At 36.8% G+C, this 15,894-nt stretch overlaps 1 protein-coding gene across 2 annotated transcripts in view; it reads left to right on the forward strand.

Moving 5' to 3' along the window:
* The first annotated feature begins 5,655 nt into the window (after positions 1 to 5,655).
* SCLT1 (sodium channel and clathrin linker 1) overlaps positions 5,656 to 15,894 on the forward strand; it is a 42,398-nt gene continuing 32,159 nt past the window's right edge. For both annotated transcript variants that reach the window (XM_063310146.1, XM_063310147.1), the window contains exons 1-5: positions 5,656 to 5,734; positions 10,850 to 10,902; positions 14,453 to 14,525; positions 14,855 to 14,910; positions 15,251 to 15,386. In XM_063310146.1, the coding sequence (XP_063166216.1) occupies positions 5,717 to 5,734; positions 10,850 to 10,902; positions 14,453 to 14,525; positions 14,855 to 14,910; positions 15,251 to 15,386 (336 nt within the window). In that variant the 5' untranslated portion in view covers positions 5,656 to 5,716. The remainder of the gene's footprint in view (positions 5,735 to 10,849; positions 10,903 to 14,452; positions 14,526 to 14,854; positions 14,911 to 15,250; positions 15,387 to 15,894) is intronic.

Raw genomic sequence — 15,894 nt, forward strand, 5'->3', positions numbered from 1 at the left:
TTTAATATATATACTAATAAGATGTATGCCAAATTGAAATCTTTTAATTGAAGATACTATCTTGTTATCAGGTATTATAAAATTATCAATCATAAAACTACAATTTTTACTCTCAGGATCTAATTCATTGAAAGGCATTTACTTAATATAGATCCCATTTGCTTACATGTTATTCAAGATCTCCAAATGACTTCCAAATATATTCAATAAAAATATTTGCAGCAGAGAAAATAAATTATGAAAGTATAGCAGATCTTATAGCTTCTAAAATATCACTATGATTTTCTCAAGTTTTTGAAGAGCAAGATTAATAACACATGATATATACATTTCTGCCTAAAAGTTAATGACAGCTTCTTATGCTTCACCTAATTATCTTGGGCTATTCCTTGAAAACATTAAAAAAAAACCAAGAAGTGTACTGCCCATATAAAATCATTATAACAACAACTAATTACCTTAGAGCAAATAAAAACCATATCAGTACCTATATAGTATCTATATCGGCGTGTTACTCATGTGTAGAGTACAGCTTTTCTATTCCTTATGGGGTATTCTACCATTGCTCACACACTGAAAAATATATGGGAGCAGCACAGCATTAGGTACATGCAAGTAAATATTAATACTAAGTGTTTGATGAAAGTGAAATCATTATCATATGTTGCAGGAAAATTAAATGTCTTTCAAGAACTCCACACTTTTCCCCCTGTTTCTGGTACCTGTTTCTGCCTGTTTTCACCACAGGGTGTCCATAGTGATCACAACATACAAATATGCAAATCAGCTGCTTTTTTCCACATTAAATTACATGTCTACATTCATTCTGAACAAATGGCTTACCCATAAGTTCAGCAAAATGTGCAAGAGTGGTTAGGATTAAAGTTGGTAGGAAGCAAATTTGTCACAGAAAGCAAATTTCCCCTTATCTGCTTACATGCCATTGATTAGGAAAGCACAAATAGAATCTTTCACCTGGATTTAAAAATAGTGACAAAATGACCCTAATCATACTGAACACAAAGTATACTAGTGTTGTTGAGGGCATTAATCATATTTCAAAACAGGTACACATCTGTAGTCCATCACACTCTCTATAGTCTGTACTGCTTTCTACATCCTTCAAGGCAGCATGGACCTTGACAATTCTGAGTATCTGTTACACCACTTTCCTGTTTATCCTTATCCAAAATTGATGTTCTGCACGATTTAGAAAGTCACAGAAACAACTGCAGCTGGATAATCTGATAAGACTTTTAGGGTAAAATATATGACCCCAACCAACATACCTACTAAATTTAAAATCAATAAGAAACCTACCACAAGATCAGATGAAATATTGCACAGGATTATGCCTAATATAATTTCCAAAAAAATCCAGAAATGTGATACTGTTTTTTTCTAGCCCAAATATCTAGCCTCAGCTAAAACTTGATGCCTAGTAACTGTCTGAACATGTAACTGCTATATCTGGCAATGCAGAAATGGTTTGTCATCACATTCTTCTGTGTTTTTTTTTTTAACTTCTCAATTTAGCTTACAGCCCTGGGATTTCCCAGTGGTCTCGAAGTCATATACTAATCACATCTGATCTACTTGCTGTTTCTGGGATCAGTCTAGGTCAACCAGATATTACTACTTTCTGTATGCCCTATCCAGAAAACACTACAAAATCTACTATTTAAATAAGGCTATAGTACACAAGCATACAGTGGATATAAAACGTCTACACACCCCTATTAAAATGCCAGATTTTTTAGATTTAAAAAAATCAGACCAAGGTAAATCACTTCAGACATTTCTCCACCTTTAATATAACATACAAGTTGTACAACTCAATTGAAAAACAAATTGAAATCTTTTAGGGCAAAAAACTAAAAATAAAAAACTAGAATAACATGGTTGCATAAGTGTGCACACCCTTAAACTAATACTTCGTTGAAGCACCTTTTGCGTTCAGTTTTTTGGGGCAGGAGTCTTTCAGCAAGGCACATCTTGCCTTGGGAATCTCTGCCCACTCTTCCATGCAAAAGCACTCCAAATCTGTCAGATTGAGAGGGCATTTCCCCTGCACAGCCCTCTTCGGGTCACCCCACAGATTTTCCATTGGACTCAGGTCCGGGCTCTGGCTGGGCCATTCCAAAACTTGGATCTTCTTCTGGTGAAGCCATTCTTTTGTTGATTTGGAGATATGCTTTGGGTCGTAGTCCTGTTGAAAGGTGAAATTCCTCTTCATCTTCAGCATTTTAGCAGAGGCCTGAAGGTTTTGTGCCAAAATTGACTGATATGTGGCACTGTTCATCATTCCCTCCACCTTAACTAAAGCCTAAACTATCTAAAGCCCCAGTTCTGGCTGAAGAAAAGCAGCCCCAAAGCATAATGCTGCCACCACCATGCTTCACAGTGTTGTTTTTGCACCAAACAATCTTTTTGGAATTAGGGCCAAAAACTTCAAAGAAAAACATCCAAGTCCGGCTACATTTTGCAAAAACCTACATCAAGTCTGATAAAAGCACTGGGAAAAGGTGTTATGGTCTAATGAGACCAAGGTTGAACTTTCTGGCCATAATTCCAAAAAGTATGTTTGGCACAGAAATAACACTAATAATAGAATATACCATAGTGATGGAGAACACAATTCAAACTTGTATCAAATCCAGAGGCCAATTCTACCTAGATCCTGTAGTAATCTGTTAAATAATCTATTTATTTCTTAGTAATGTTTACTTTTCCAGCATTGCAAACTGACCAATCTCTACACATAAAAAACACAAACCTAACATCATAAATAGCAATATCCAATAATCATGTGGAGAACACTTCAACTTCTCAGGACAATCCACAATGACCTCATGACAACCAGCTTTTGTCAAAAAATTATAGAAACTCATTTCGTTGCCAAAGAACTAAGTTGCAGTTTACTCAGGAACCTTAAAAATATTCACTATGAATTAAACAAAATACATACATACATACGTATATCAGCACATGAGCTATGGAATTTACTCGCTACAAGAACATACAGATAAAATTTGTTGAGAACAGAATGTTCTGTTTCCCCTCCACAGCATGCTGAATCTTCTCCAAACCATGCTCTTCTTCCCCATTTATTCTTCAAAGTGGAAAAGGCATGGAACAGCATGGGCAGGAAGTGGTGAAGCATGGTCCAGTGGGAAACAGAACATTCCAGAGTTCTCCAGAATATTCTGTTCCTAAACAAATTTTTTCACATCCCTACAATAACATCTTTGTAACTTTCAGTGTTTATGAATTGCTATGATTAATATCAACACTTGCTTTGCTACTAACTCCTTCCAGACCATCCACATAGCTTTAGGATTTGGGGGGCCAAGGACCACAAGTGGGTGGAATCACATCACACATCTAAGCAAAACTGAAAAGGTAGAATCTATTTTTTCCTTTAAAAAATTGATATGGCAATTTTAAGGTTTATGCTACTGTTTTCACCTGTTCCTCACCTGAAAATGGCAAGAAAGTGCATTGTCATTTTTTAGCAACCATAGCCAGGTAGCATCAAGGGAGCAGGTTGCTCACACTTGGCTTAATCTTGCACAAGACTCTTGTTGGCTATGCTAAGAAGTGATCCGGTCATTATTACTGCTGCAAACTTTATATATAGACACACGCATTCGCACACGCGCGCGCATACAATGTATCCTCATCTCCATTAGATTACCAATTATTTTGCATGAAACGGACATTCTGCCTTTAATAGTTACATGGTAATAAGTTTCAATGGCTTAACTTCTGCTCGGTGCACCAACTATTCAGAACCAGTAATTCCGCAAGGAAAGGGTGTGGGGGAAGTGCGGGGGCAGGTCACTTCAAAAACTAAAGGAGACCTCTAAAAGAAAATCCAGCCGCGATCAGCATTCAGTGCAGCCTTTTATAGTTACTCAAAAGAAAGACCCGTTGAGTTTAGCAGCACGCCCGCCCAAGGATAAGAACAGAAAATTGCAACCTGAACTCTCCCGCTCGAAACCCAAACCTTCACTACCACAGGATCGACTGCACTTCCGCTCACCACCCCTTACTTTTACCCAGCGGCATCTTCATTCAAAGGAAAAGGAAGAACGAAGCATGTGATCATTCAAACCAATGGAAAAGTGCACTCAGAGCTCAACTAGAATCCGATTGGCGGTTTTTCTGACAACATCATGCACGATCCCACCCACCCACCCTTTTTTAAAACCTTTTCACAGCGAAGTCGGTCGTTAGGACGTCCGCGGTGTTGCCGCAAGCGATCCAGTGGCGCGTGCCGGCCTCCTGCGGGAAAGACGGTGATTAGAGGGGGAGGGAGGTGACGTTGCTAAGGTGAAGCCCGGAGTGATTGGAGGGGGAGGGAGGTGACGTTGCTAAGGTGAAGTCCAGAGCTGCTTCCAGATGTGTTGGAGGGTTCCTTTTCCTGCCCAGGCTTTAACAGTCTGCCTTCCACTTTTCCTTTCCGTCTCCCTTTCTGAGGATTAGGTGAGGGTAAGCCATGAAGGTAGGGCGACGCCCTCTGCAGCAACCAGGATACACCATCTTTTTCTAAATGCATTTTTAGGTAGTTAAAACTTACTGCGACGGAACCCCATTCATCATGTGTAGGTTTACGTTAGAGCAAACGGTTCCGAGGAAAAAATAGCTGCTTCTAGATCGAGTTACAGCCCAATGCTGAAATTTAACAGCATGTTGTAGGACCTGTGGAATCTACTCAGCATCTACTCTCCCCACTGGAATTCAACTGGAATTACTTCCAGGTAAGGACCTGATTTTTAGGATGTGCATACAGATCTTCAGGTGTTAAATGTAATGACTAAAAATTAAACTACCTTAATTCCTTACTCATGGGGAGGAACAGGGCATACGGAATGTAAAGTTCAAGGAGTGTCAGGAAGATGCACAGAACAAATCTTTCCTGCACCCAAAGGCCAGCATGTTGAAGGAGCTCAGGACCAGTCTGCTAGTTGAACATTACCTGCTGGTCATTTCAGGAAGCCTTAGGGTAACCTGAGACCTTTGATGAGATTGCAGCATCCCAAGTACTTTAAAAAGGAGGTGGGATAAGAGATTACAAGGATGCAGAAGAAATACTGGATTTCAAAGAGCAAGGTAACCTTGCCTAGAAGCAAAACATTAAATAATTGGAGGGGAGACAATACATGAGGATATTTCAGTGTGGTACATGGAAAGTAAGTTTTCTGATTGCGCAATCAGATGTGTAAGCAGAACGATTTAAAACGTTTTGAAACTAAGGGATAGATAGATCATTATTTATCTTCATGAGCTTCTCTAGGTGTTTTTTTTAAGACAAAGAATAAGATATAAATGATGGAAATATTCAACTATTAAAGAGTTCTCTTTACATTCCAGTTTTCTTAGAAAAATTAAGATCAAATCCTATTTAGAGATAAAATCTTGACATTAAGACTGAATAAGAAATAGTAAAGGGTTCTTTTCAAATTGATTACTTTATGGTTGATATCCATAACATCAAGATTATAGCTCTGAAGTTTAACAGCATGTTGTAGGACCTGTGGAAATGGTTTGGGTTGTTTTGTATTTCTTCCTAAGAATTTAGGTTTAGAAAGTAGAGTTTAAAATGATTCATAAGCAGTATTTGCCAGTCACATTTATTTGATTTTCACAGATTTTGTGTTCTGCTTCTGAAAAGAAAATCGAACTTTATATGAAATTCCGATAAAATTATAAAATGGCAACAGATATCAAAGTAAGTTCCACATAAACTTCCATGAAGACTCATTCTGTATTATATAGTTTAAGTGCTAGATGTCAGGGATCATCAACCTTTTTTTGTCTGGAAGCTATCCCGTCTTCATCTATTAATTTGATGGTTGGAAACAGCAAAGAGAGGAATAAGATGATTAGAACATAATGTAAATGGGTGTGCCTGATTTTTTCATATTTTTATTACATGGTTTCTAGGTTCTATTTTATATTGCACCATTTAATATGTGCTAAGTATCTTGATTGACTGACTGATTGATTGATTGATCGATTGATTTCTATAGCCACCCATCTCAACAAGTGACTCTGGGTGGTATACAATCATAAAAAACATAAAACAATTAAAACTATACAAAATAAATATAATATGGTCACCGAATAAAGAATTGCCATAGATGTTAATATAGCCAAGAAATGGGGCCCTTAACACATTAGGGGCCCTAGGCCCAGGCACATAACCAGGTCTTCACGGCCTTACGAAAGGCCAACAGGGTTGGGGTCATCCTGACCTCTGGAGGGCAGGCACTATGGCAGAGAAGGCACGTCTCCTAGTCCCTGCCAGCTGACATTCCTTGGCTGACGGAACTCGTAGCGTGCCCAACCTGCCAGACCGAATTGGACAGGTAGAAACAACTGGGAGAAGACAGTCCTGTAGGTAACCTGGTCCCAAGCCATGAAGGGCTTTAAAGGTGACAACCAGCACCTTGACTTGCACCTGGAAGCACATCAGCAACCAATGCAGCTCACATAGTAGTGGTATTACATGTGTTGAATATCCCAACACCATTTACTACCCATGCAGCCGCGTTCTGCACCACTTGAAATTTCCAGATGTTTTTCAAGGGCAGCCCCATGTAGAGCACATTGCAGTAATCCAGATGAGACGTCACGAGGGCATGAGTGACTGAGCAAAGCCACCTGGTCCATGAACGGGTGCAACTGGCACACAACCTGAAGGTATGCAACGGCCCTCCTAGCCATGGCTGCCACCTATTCTTCAAGCAGGAGCCACAAGTCCATGAGGACCTCCAGATTGCGCACTGGATCTGTCTGGGGCAGTGTCACCCCATCCCAGACCAACAGTGGAAGAATCTTGTCACCAGAAGACCCAAATACCCAAAGCCACTCAGTCTTGAGTGAGTTGAGTCAAATATAATAGAAGGGACCTTGTAGATCGTCTAGTTAAATCTCCTGCCAAGTACAGGTGCCCATCATTACAACAGGGTTCTTATATTTTAACTTTTGAAAAAAGAGTACATTCTATAGAGTAGCTTGATTATATAATGTACCATAGTCAATTATTTATGCTTTACCACAATGAACCTATAACAATTACATTTGGCCATTCCCATTACAGCTAACAGCCTGGAGCAATTATTAAATATCAAGTCTTTGCCACATAGAAGCCACTGTTTCTTGTGACATGCTGTGTACACATAGGTGGTACCTGATATACTAATGACATCAACAGCATCTTTCAATAAAATATTGTAAATACTTTAATATTGTAAAATGTTGTAAATCAGTACTGCCTTCCTGTAAAGAACTGAGGGATCCTGCCTTAATCTCAAGGATAAGATTTTTAAACATGCACATTTAAGTGCATTAGGGTATACCAATCTAATTAGAAATCAATAGCACTTTTATTTCTAATAAACAATTTTGATGTCTATCTTAACATATAGTGTCTTTCACTTTCACTTTCATTCTGGTAGCACCTGATGTGCCCATATATTTTTCTGTAAGTGGCATCCTTTTAGGGCTACAGTTTTCTGTATGTTCTCATTGTCATCTAGTCATCATCTAGATTTTTGCAGGCCAGACCTAGTGATCTTATAATTGTATCAGCTATCAGTTGTTCCTTTCTTTTATCCACTGAATATGCATCAGTAAGACATACATTTGTATTATGAGATGGAGAAACAAAACAAAAACCAACCCTTGGGAATCTTTTAAATATGCTGAGTGTCATTCAGTGCTTTTTTTAAAATAATAATTTTATTAAAGTTTGCAGTTAGAAAGATAAAAAACTAATACCAACTAAAAAAGTACTATATAAAAGACTGAAAAAGGGATAGAAAGTGCAGAAAAGAAAATATGAATAAAAATAGAAAAGAAGGAAAAAATAATATAGTAAAGAAAAGAAATATAAAAAAAAATGATTTCCTCCATCACAATAAGTACAAACAATTTCAGTAACTTATCACCTCCTCTAAGAATACAGTGAAGGATCTCTTCTTCCCATATCCCTTATCTTTAAACAACTTCTTAAAGCCACGTCATTCAGTCCTAGTCAGCAAAAGTCTATTAACAGTTATCAGAAAACATATATTTTAATCTGTATCAAATCTTTATATAGAGATAACCTCTATCACCAACTTTATATTCCTTCCCTTTAACACAGTAACTTATCACTTTCTCTAAAAATACAACAAAAAGTATCTTTTTTCCAAATCTTTAAAGCCTCATCATTTGGTCCTGGTCAGCAAAAATCCATTAAGGGTTACCAGATACAGCAGCATACATATTTTAACCTTTATCAAATAAATCAACTTTATATTCCTTCCCTTTGATTTTAACAATCTTAATCTTTAATCCCTTTAAATAATGTCCCAGAACTTGATTTCTTTTCTTTGTGTCTCCTCAGAAAATCCTTCAAAACTTAAAGCCTCTTTTGTAAATTCAAAGTAAGAAAATTATCCAAGTCACTCTTCTGGTTTGTTATTTGTATACCCTTTTTAATTATTAATACATCAGCCACTTTCATATATATATATATATATCCAGTATATCATCTTTTTTCCATACCATTCTTATAGCCTGTCATTTTTAAATCCACATTTGAGTCAGCCTCAGCCTCAGTCTTGTCCAGTAAAACTTGTTCCTCTTCTATAATCTCTTTTCAATCCAGTTTATCTATGATAGCAGACAATCTTAAGATTAACTTCTGAGTCCATTGTTCCCAAATATCCTTGAATTCATCCAAAGTTAAAGTATTTTGCTCCATTCTATATTAATAAATGGAATTTAAGTGTTCTTCTCCTTTAATTATAATCTTTAGTTCTTTCTGGTTCCCTCTAGTATCCAACCTTCAAAAACCCATCTTATAATGTTTTTTTCCTAAACAACAGCATTTTCCCACAGGAAGATTTCTTATTATTAATATCAAAAAATTTTCAAATCCTTCTGGATCCTTAATCCATTTATAACTTTATGAAATCAAGATCACCTTTTTGCTGTTTATCCCCCCTCCCTCATTTTTTTAAAAAAAATCCTTAATCTTGTACTTAAAACTTCTTTCTCCAAGGATTGAAAGAGACTCACCCAGTGAATGTTTTAAAACTTTCCGATCTGAAGGTTCTTAATAGTTAAAAATTAGTTAAAAAGCAATTCCAAAAGGGATTAAGAAATGAGGCTTGACTGAGCATTTCATGCATATAGACTACATTGACGGCTGTGAGCTCAGTGGAACTCCCTCGACTCCCAGCTGCTCCACTCACAAGCCAACCACAAAAACCTCAGTTCCTGCAATCTACTTGCAAGAAGCAACTATCCGGAGTTCATGTGGGCAATCTCACAATCTCTCCTTTTTCCTGAGAGATTGGAAGTGGCCAGAATTCTCCTTCTGGTTGCCAATTTCTGCCACAATGCTATCCCTGCTCTTTCAAGGACATTCAGCTCACCATATCCTCACCAGAAGTCCCAGGGTCATTCTGTGCTTTTGGAACCTTGGAGCTTGATCTGTACCATCTCAGCAGTAAGCTAAGTGATCTTCAAAAACCTTTAGAGCATCATCAACAATAGAATTAATAGTTACTTCTGCCTCGGTTAAGAAATTCTTGATTCTAATAGTTTGGGTTACCGTACAATCAGTACCTTTAGCAGCACAGATGTGCAATCCATAAACTTACAATTGTTGGGCCATGTGGTTAAGCTTGCTGGGAAAAAAAATGAGTTTAATCATCCTTATTTTACTATACCCCAAACAATGCCAAAACAAAAGTGTAAATTCACTGAATGAGCACCCACTTTTTCAGTAACAGCATCCTTTGATTTGTTGTCCAGTTTTACAAAATAAGATGACAATTGTCCTGAACAGCTCTCTTCTTGAACTGCCAAGTTGTGCTTTTCTGAGTCCATATGATGTTGTAAGTTAGGAGGCCACTAAGCAGTTAGCTTCCCTTCTTCTCAATCATTTTGAAAGTACAGGAGTTCGTTGTGATGAATTCCCATTTTTATTTTGGCACTGTTTTGTAGTAAAATGGGAAAAAATAAATTGAATAGTTTCTACAAGCTGAACAGCGTTTGTGATATGAAATCACATATGCCTTCCACGATTTGTGGCATGAAATTCAGTGTCTTTATCATTGTTTGTAGCATTAAATCAAAAGACTTTGTCCCTAAATCAGTGTTTATTCTATGAAATCACAGATATCTGCAACGAATCTGAGTTTGCGGTGTGAAATTACACAGCTTCATAATTTAAATCAATTTCTGTGGTATGAAATTAAAAAAAAATCTCTCTGCCCTAAAGTATCTCTGTCTTTCTCAACAAATCTGTCTCTCAGGCAAAAAAATAAGGAGCTCTAATGGTGATTTTGAAATTTAGTGCTATTTCCAAACAAAGCAGAAATGAAATTTAGTTGCTAATTTATCATTGATCAAAAGGAGTAGCTGATATGAAATAAAATAAAATAAAAGCAGAACAAGACACTGGTTGCAATGTTAGAAACACTATAGAATTAACACTTAATGGAATTGATGGCCCTTCATTCAGCTTTAATGTTTAATAAAAATAAATAATTATTTGCATTCTTACTGATCATTATAAGTTAATACAGTTGGCAAATATTTCTTTTTTTCTATTAAATATAGATATTTTGAGTTCATGTAGGTATTTAAAGAACTGAAATGATGTATATTAAGATGAAAACAGAACAAGATATGAAAAGCTAAGGTTATGCTCTTTGAATTAAACTTGAGTCCATATGGAATACTTCGATCTAAATATGGAGATTTGTACAGTTAAATTTTACAGTTTTTAACATCTTTGTATGACAAGAGATAACTTCATTAAAATAAAATGGTTTGCTTCCAGAATAATGCCTTTGAAGGTGCCAGTATAATGGAGCCCATCTTGATAGACCAAAGGTAAAGCAATTTATTTGGCATTTCAAATAATGTGTAACATGCACTTTCAAAGCAACCCCCCCCCACTTTTATAAAAAGATATGTTCATGCCTGGAAATGCTCTTAGAAAATGAACGAATTTTTCTTTCTTTCTTTCTTTCTTTCTTTCTTTCTTTCTTTCTTTCTTTCTTTCTTTCTTTTTTATTTATTTATTAAACACATTTATAAGGCCGCCCAACACACACGTGGTTGCTCTGGGTGGCTTACAGAATTAAAATTCATAAAACAAAACACACACACACACCACGATGGCAACAAACACACTCAAATTGACCAGTTGATCGGCTCCGTAGCAACCTGGGGTTCCCAGGCCTGCTGACAAAACCAGGTATTCAGGGCCTTCTGGAAAAGGAGCAAGGAGGGAGCCTATCTGGGGGAATTATATTCCAAAGGGAGGGAGCCACTATGGAGAAGGCCCTTCTCCTCAGTCCCACTAGATGTACTTCCCTGACTGAAGAGACCCACAACATATCCTGCTTCCCTGCTCAAGTGGGCCGGGTAGATGAGACAGGGGTAAGGCAGTCCTGCAAATAACCTGGCCCCAATCCGTGAAGTCCTTTAAAGGTGATAACCAGCACCTTAAATTGGACCCCAAAGCAAATCTGCAGCCAATGCAGCTCCCACAGAAGAGATGACGCATGCACAAATCTAGGCTTGCACAAAACTATGCAGGTTGCTGCATTTTGAACCAACTGAAGCTTCCAGATACTCTTCAAGGGCAGCCCCATGTAGAGAGCATTACAATAGCCCAAACAGGTGATTAGGGCATGAGTGACTGTGAGAAGGGCATATTGGTCCAGGAATGGGCATAACTGGCACACAACATGCACAAAGTCCCTCCTGGCCATGACTGCCACCTGCTCGAGCAGGAGTTGTGAGTCCAGGAGAAGCCCCAGATTACACACAGGGTCCTTCTGGGGCAGTGCAATCCTATCCAAGACCAGAGATAGTAATTCTCTGGAAACCAAAAGGCCCCGAACTGAAAGCCATACCATCTTGCCAGGGTTCAGTTTCAACATGAACTTGTTCATATATTTGTAAAAAACCACACACACGCACACACACACACAATTTAAATCAAATATACTCAGAATCAAGAAATTAGATTTATGATTAAGTGAAAAGAAAAAAAAGTACTCTTTTAAGATTCTGTGGGCTGAATCCAGATGTAATCATACAGAGAGTTGATCCACTGAAATCAATGGAATTTAAAGTTGATTTATTCATTTCGGTGGATCTTTAGCCAAATTGGTATCAAAACTCTCTCCATGTATTTTCTAAATATTTTGCCAATATTTAGTCATGTTTGACAGAACCTGACTCTTTATCTGGAAATTGATTCCATAAGCATTCTATCCCTTAGCTATATATATAGCTATGCAAAATGTTTTATGATATAAGAGGGTAGCACTTTGATCTTCTTCCTTTCATGTCTTAAAAATATTAGCATAACTTCACTGAGTTTGATTTTTTTTAGTATATGAAAGTTGTCATTTTGGAAGAGATAAAGGTTCTGCTGGAAGATAGTCTAACCCTCATAAAAATCATTCTTAGTCCAAACAAAGCAGTATGGGTTTCCTCCTTTATCTGGGCAAACTGAAAGGGAAGGAATTGTCTTGTATAAAATCTCTTTTCAATTGGTGCAAGAGAGGAATTTAAACATTTCCACCTATATTTACAATTATACCTAATCCTTACAATAACTAGTGGTTAAGATCCTGTGTTGTTTACCATAGAATACTGTTGGCTGATCCATAACTGGTACTTCAAATGAAGTTATTCATGTCTGCTGGTTTGTAAATCCTTGGAATTTTATAAGTCAAGACACAAAATAAAAGATTGGCAATCTGTAGTAGGGTGACTTTCACAACACAAGTCTGTCATATTTCTTTCGGGAATCTCTACCCTTCTATCCCTATCTAGCTGAGTTCTGGGGTGTCTGGTATAGCTGTCTCCCAAGGTGAAAGAGTTCCACCTGAGACAGGTAAGGCAAGCTGCCACCACCTGTTTTTGAGCGGAGAGAAAACCACCTGCTCATATTCCTGAGAATTCAGATTGGGTGAGAGATTTCTCTTGTTCAGAATTAAGCTTTGAAGTAAATGACTATGGTGGATTCCAGCGAGGGTGCTGGTTCCCAGGGGGAGAGAGCGTTCCAGACTGATAAACGACTTCACAACCCAGACCAGGTGGCTGGGAAGGTTAAGTTCAAGGAGCCCCTCCTTAGAGCCCTTTTGGGTTATTTCCTTTAGCTTAATGCAGTAGCTCCAGTCTCCTATGTCTCTAGCATAGGAGCAATAAAGAACTAGAGTTGGAATACCACCTCAGTGTGGTTTCTGTCCCTGATGACCTGACAATGACTCCAGTTTCACCCTTTTACCAGAATGTCCATGCCCAAGCAATTTTTGGGGTATCTGGTGCTTAGACAAAGCAAAAAAAAGGAATAACAAATTATTACTATTGACTAGAAAATGAGTACTTGGAAAGTAAGAAAGCGGAAGCAAGTTGTAGAAGGTCTAGATCTACATACAGGTACCAGGAATCCTTAATCAGCAAAGCAGACAAATAAACAAAAATACAGGGATGCAAAATATTCACAAAGGTAAAACTTCACAACTGAACAAAACAGTACTGAAAAGAAATAAAACACTGCTGCACTTATACTTTTCTTGCCATCTGTAACTTTCTGGTGTAAATTCTCCTAGGGCTTTTGAGCAGAAGACTTAATTGTTCCCACTCTGAGGACATTTAGGCAACAACTGAGGGGGGAAATCCCACTCCTCTCTCTCACTGGAATTGTGTGATGGCATTAAAGTGTGTGTGCTGAATTAGGATCAGGAGGAGCTAGGTTCAAGTTTATATTCAGCTTTGGAAAACATTTGATGGCACTCAGGATTGTTACTGCTGATAAAAATTGGAGTATGGAATTCTGTGTATGACCCTTTGAGCTTCTAGAGCACACTTTCTCAACCTTTTGGCCCTGGAGGAACCCTTGAAAGATTTTTTAGTCCTCAGGGAATCCCTGCAGATTCAGGCTCAAATATAGGCTAGAAGTTACAGAATTATTATATTTGTTTCATATGTAGGCGTGCATATATGCATTAACAGTGTTCTTAAACTAAAAATAAAGAATGAAACGTACCTCTTTAATATGAAGTTGAAGTTGAATTTGAAATAATTTTTTAAATAAATCGTGATCTCCCAGGGAACCCCTAGTGACCTCTCGTGGAACCCTAGGGTTCCATGGAACCCTGGTTGAGAAACCCTGTTCTAGAGGAAAAGCAGGATATAAATCTAACATATAAGTAAATAAAGCAAAGAAATGACCAATTGCTTGGAAAATGTTTCCATATATACATGTGTGTGTGATTTGTGATTACTGTGCTTGTCCTTAAGTATTTTCCTCTAATGTTTCATTTTTTTATGTGACAGATTTTTTTTTATTTTAAATTGTGGTATGTCACTTGAATGTTCAGTCAATATACCAAATAACTTTATTTTACATTCCTTTTAGCTCATTACCTCCTATAGTTGCTGAATATGATAAACATCTTGGGGAAATGAATGAACAATTGAAATACTGTCAGGTATGAAGCTAAAGCTACATTATTTTTATCCTAATACATCTTGTTAAGTAATTAAAAACAGTAATGTCTATAATTGAACTGATAATGGTAAGACTTTAAAAAGAACACTGAATCGTAAGTAATAAAAATAGTATTGCCACTGTTTTCTAGTAGTTCAAAGGTATTTTATAAATATTTCTAATATGAGAAATCTTGTTTCATAAACGGCAACATTTTTAATTGGCATTCAAGCATCTTAGTAGTGGTTGTATCATACTGAATATGTACTGTATGTGATCTATCATATCTTCAAAAATAAATATTTAATGTCCTGTTTTGCTGACTTTTAGATACAGATGAAAGAAATGAGGCTAAAACTTGAACAAGTCATCAAGGAAAATGAAAGGTAAAGTCATAAAAATCACATTAATACTATTTTGTTTGTATTATACAGCAAGAAACTACTGAATATTGTAGATCATTTTAAGTGTTCCCATGGACTGCTTCTGAGACATGTCAAGATTTTGGTTGAAAAGATCATATGTTATTTCTGTCTTACTCTTGCAATGCAGTAAATACTGGTGCTTGGGATATTTTGCTGGAAATAATGTACTTGCTATTTAAGGAAAAATGATCGGGGGGCTTAAAAGTGTTAATGGTTTGTCCGATGGAAGAACCATTCCTAATACAAATACAATTCTGTTGCTGTTTTGCAACAAAGTGATCCACCTCTTATTGTAACACAGATTGCATGAAGAATTAAGAGAAGCAATTGAAAAGCAGTTGGAAGCTCTGCCATCTGGTTCTGTTTCAAAGGATGCTACACAAAAGAATGAAAACCAAATAGGAAACCTTCAAGAACAGTTACAGCTAGCAGATAAAGTGAGCAAATGGAAACCTTTGCTTTGGTTGGACTTTGTGTTTAGGTTCCTAAAATAACTTTCAGAAACTTTTTTGTTTTAGCTGAAAATTTGTAGATTATGGTTTTAGTATTAGTGTTTGTATATCTAAACTTGTTTCTAATTTCAAGACATGGATATAAATTGATATTCAATCTAATTTTTGATATCATACCTACATGATACCAAGAAAGGAAGACACTAACATTTGTAGCCTATTTTATTATGATTAATAAATGGGCACAAAGATGTTCATAAAAGAATGGATTTCTCTCAAGTAATGCAATCTTCTGCTTATAATTACAGTATATAAATTAACTCTATAAGGAACAAAGAGTAATATCTCTTTGAAGACTAAGTCAAAGTAAATTTACATTTTACCATAATAGATTTTATTCATTTATTTATTTTTATTTTTATCCCGCCTTAATTATTTTTATAAGTAACTCAAGGTGGTGAACATACCTAATACTCCTTCCTCTTCCTATTTC

The sequence above is a fragment of the Candoia aspera genome, chromosome 8 (assembly GCF_035149785.1).
Source record: "Candoia aspera isolate rCanAsp1 chromosome 8, rCanAsp1.hap2, whole genome shotgun sequence".
NCBI classification, from domain to species: Eukaryota; Metazoa; Chordata; class Lepidosauria; order Squamata; family Boidae; genus Candoia; species Candoia aspera.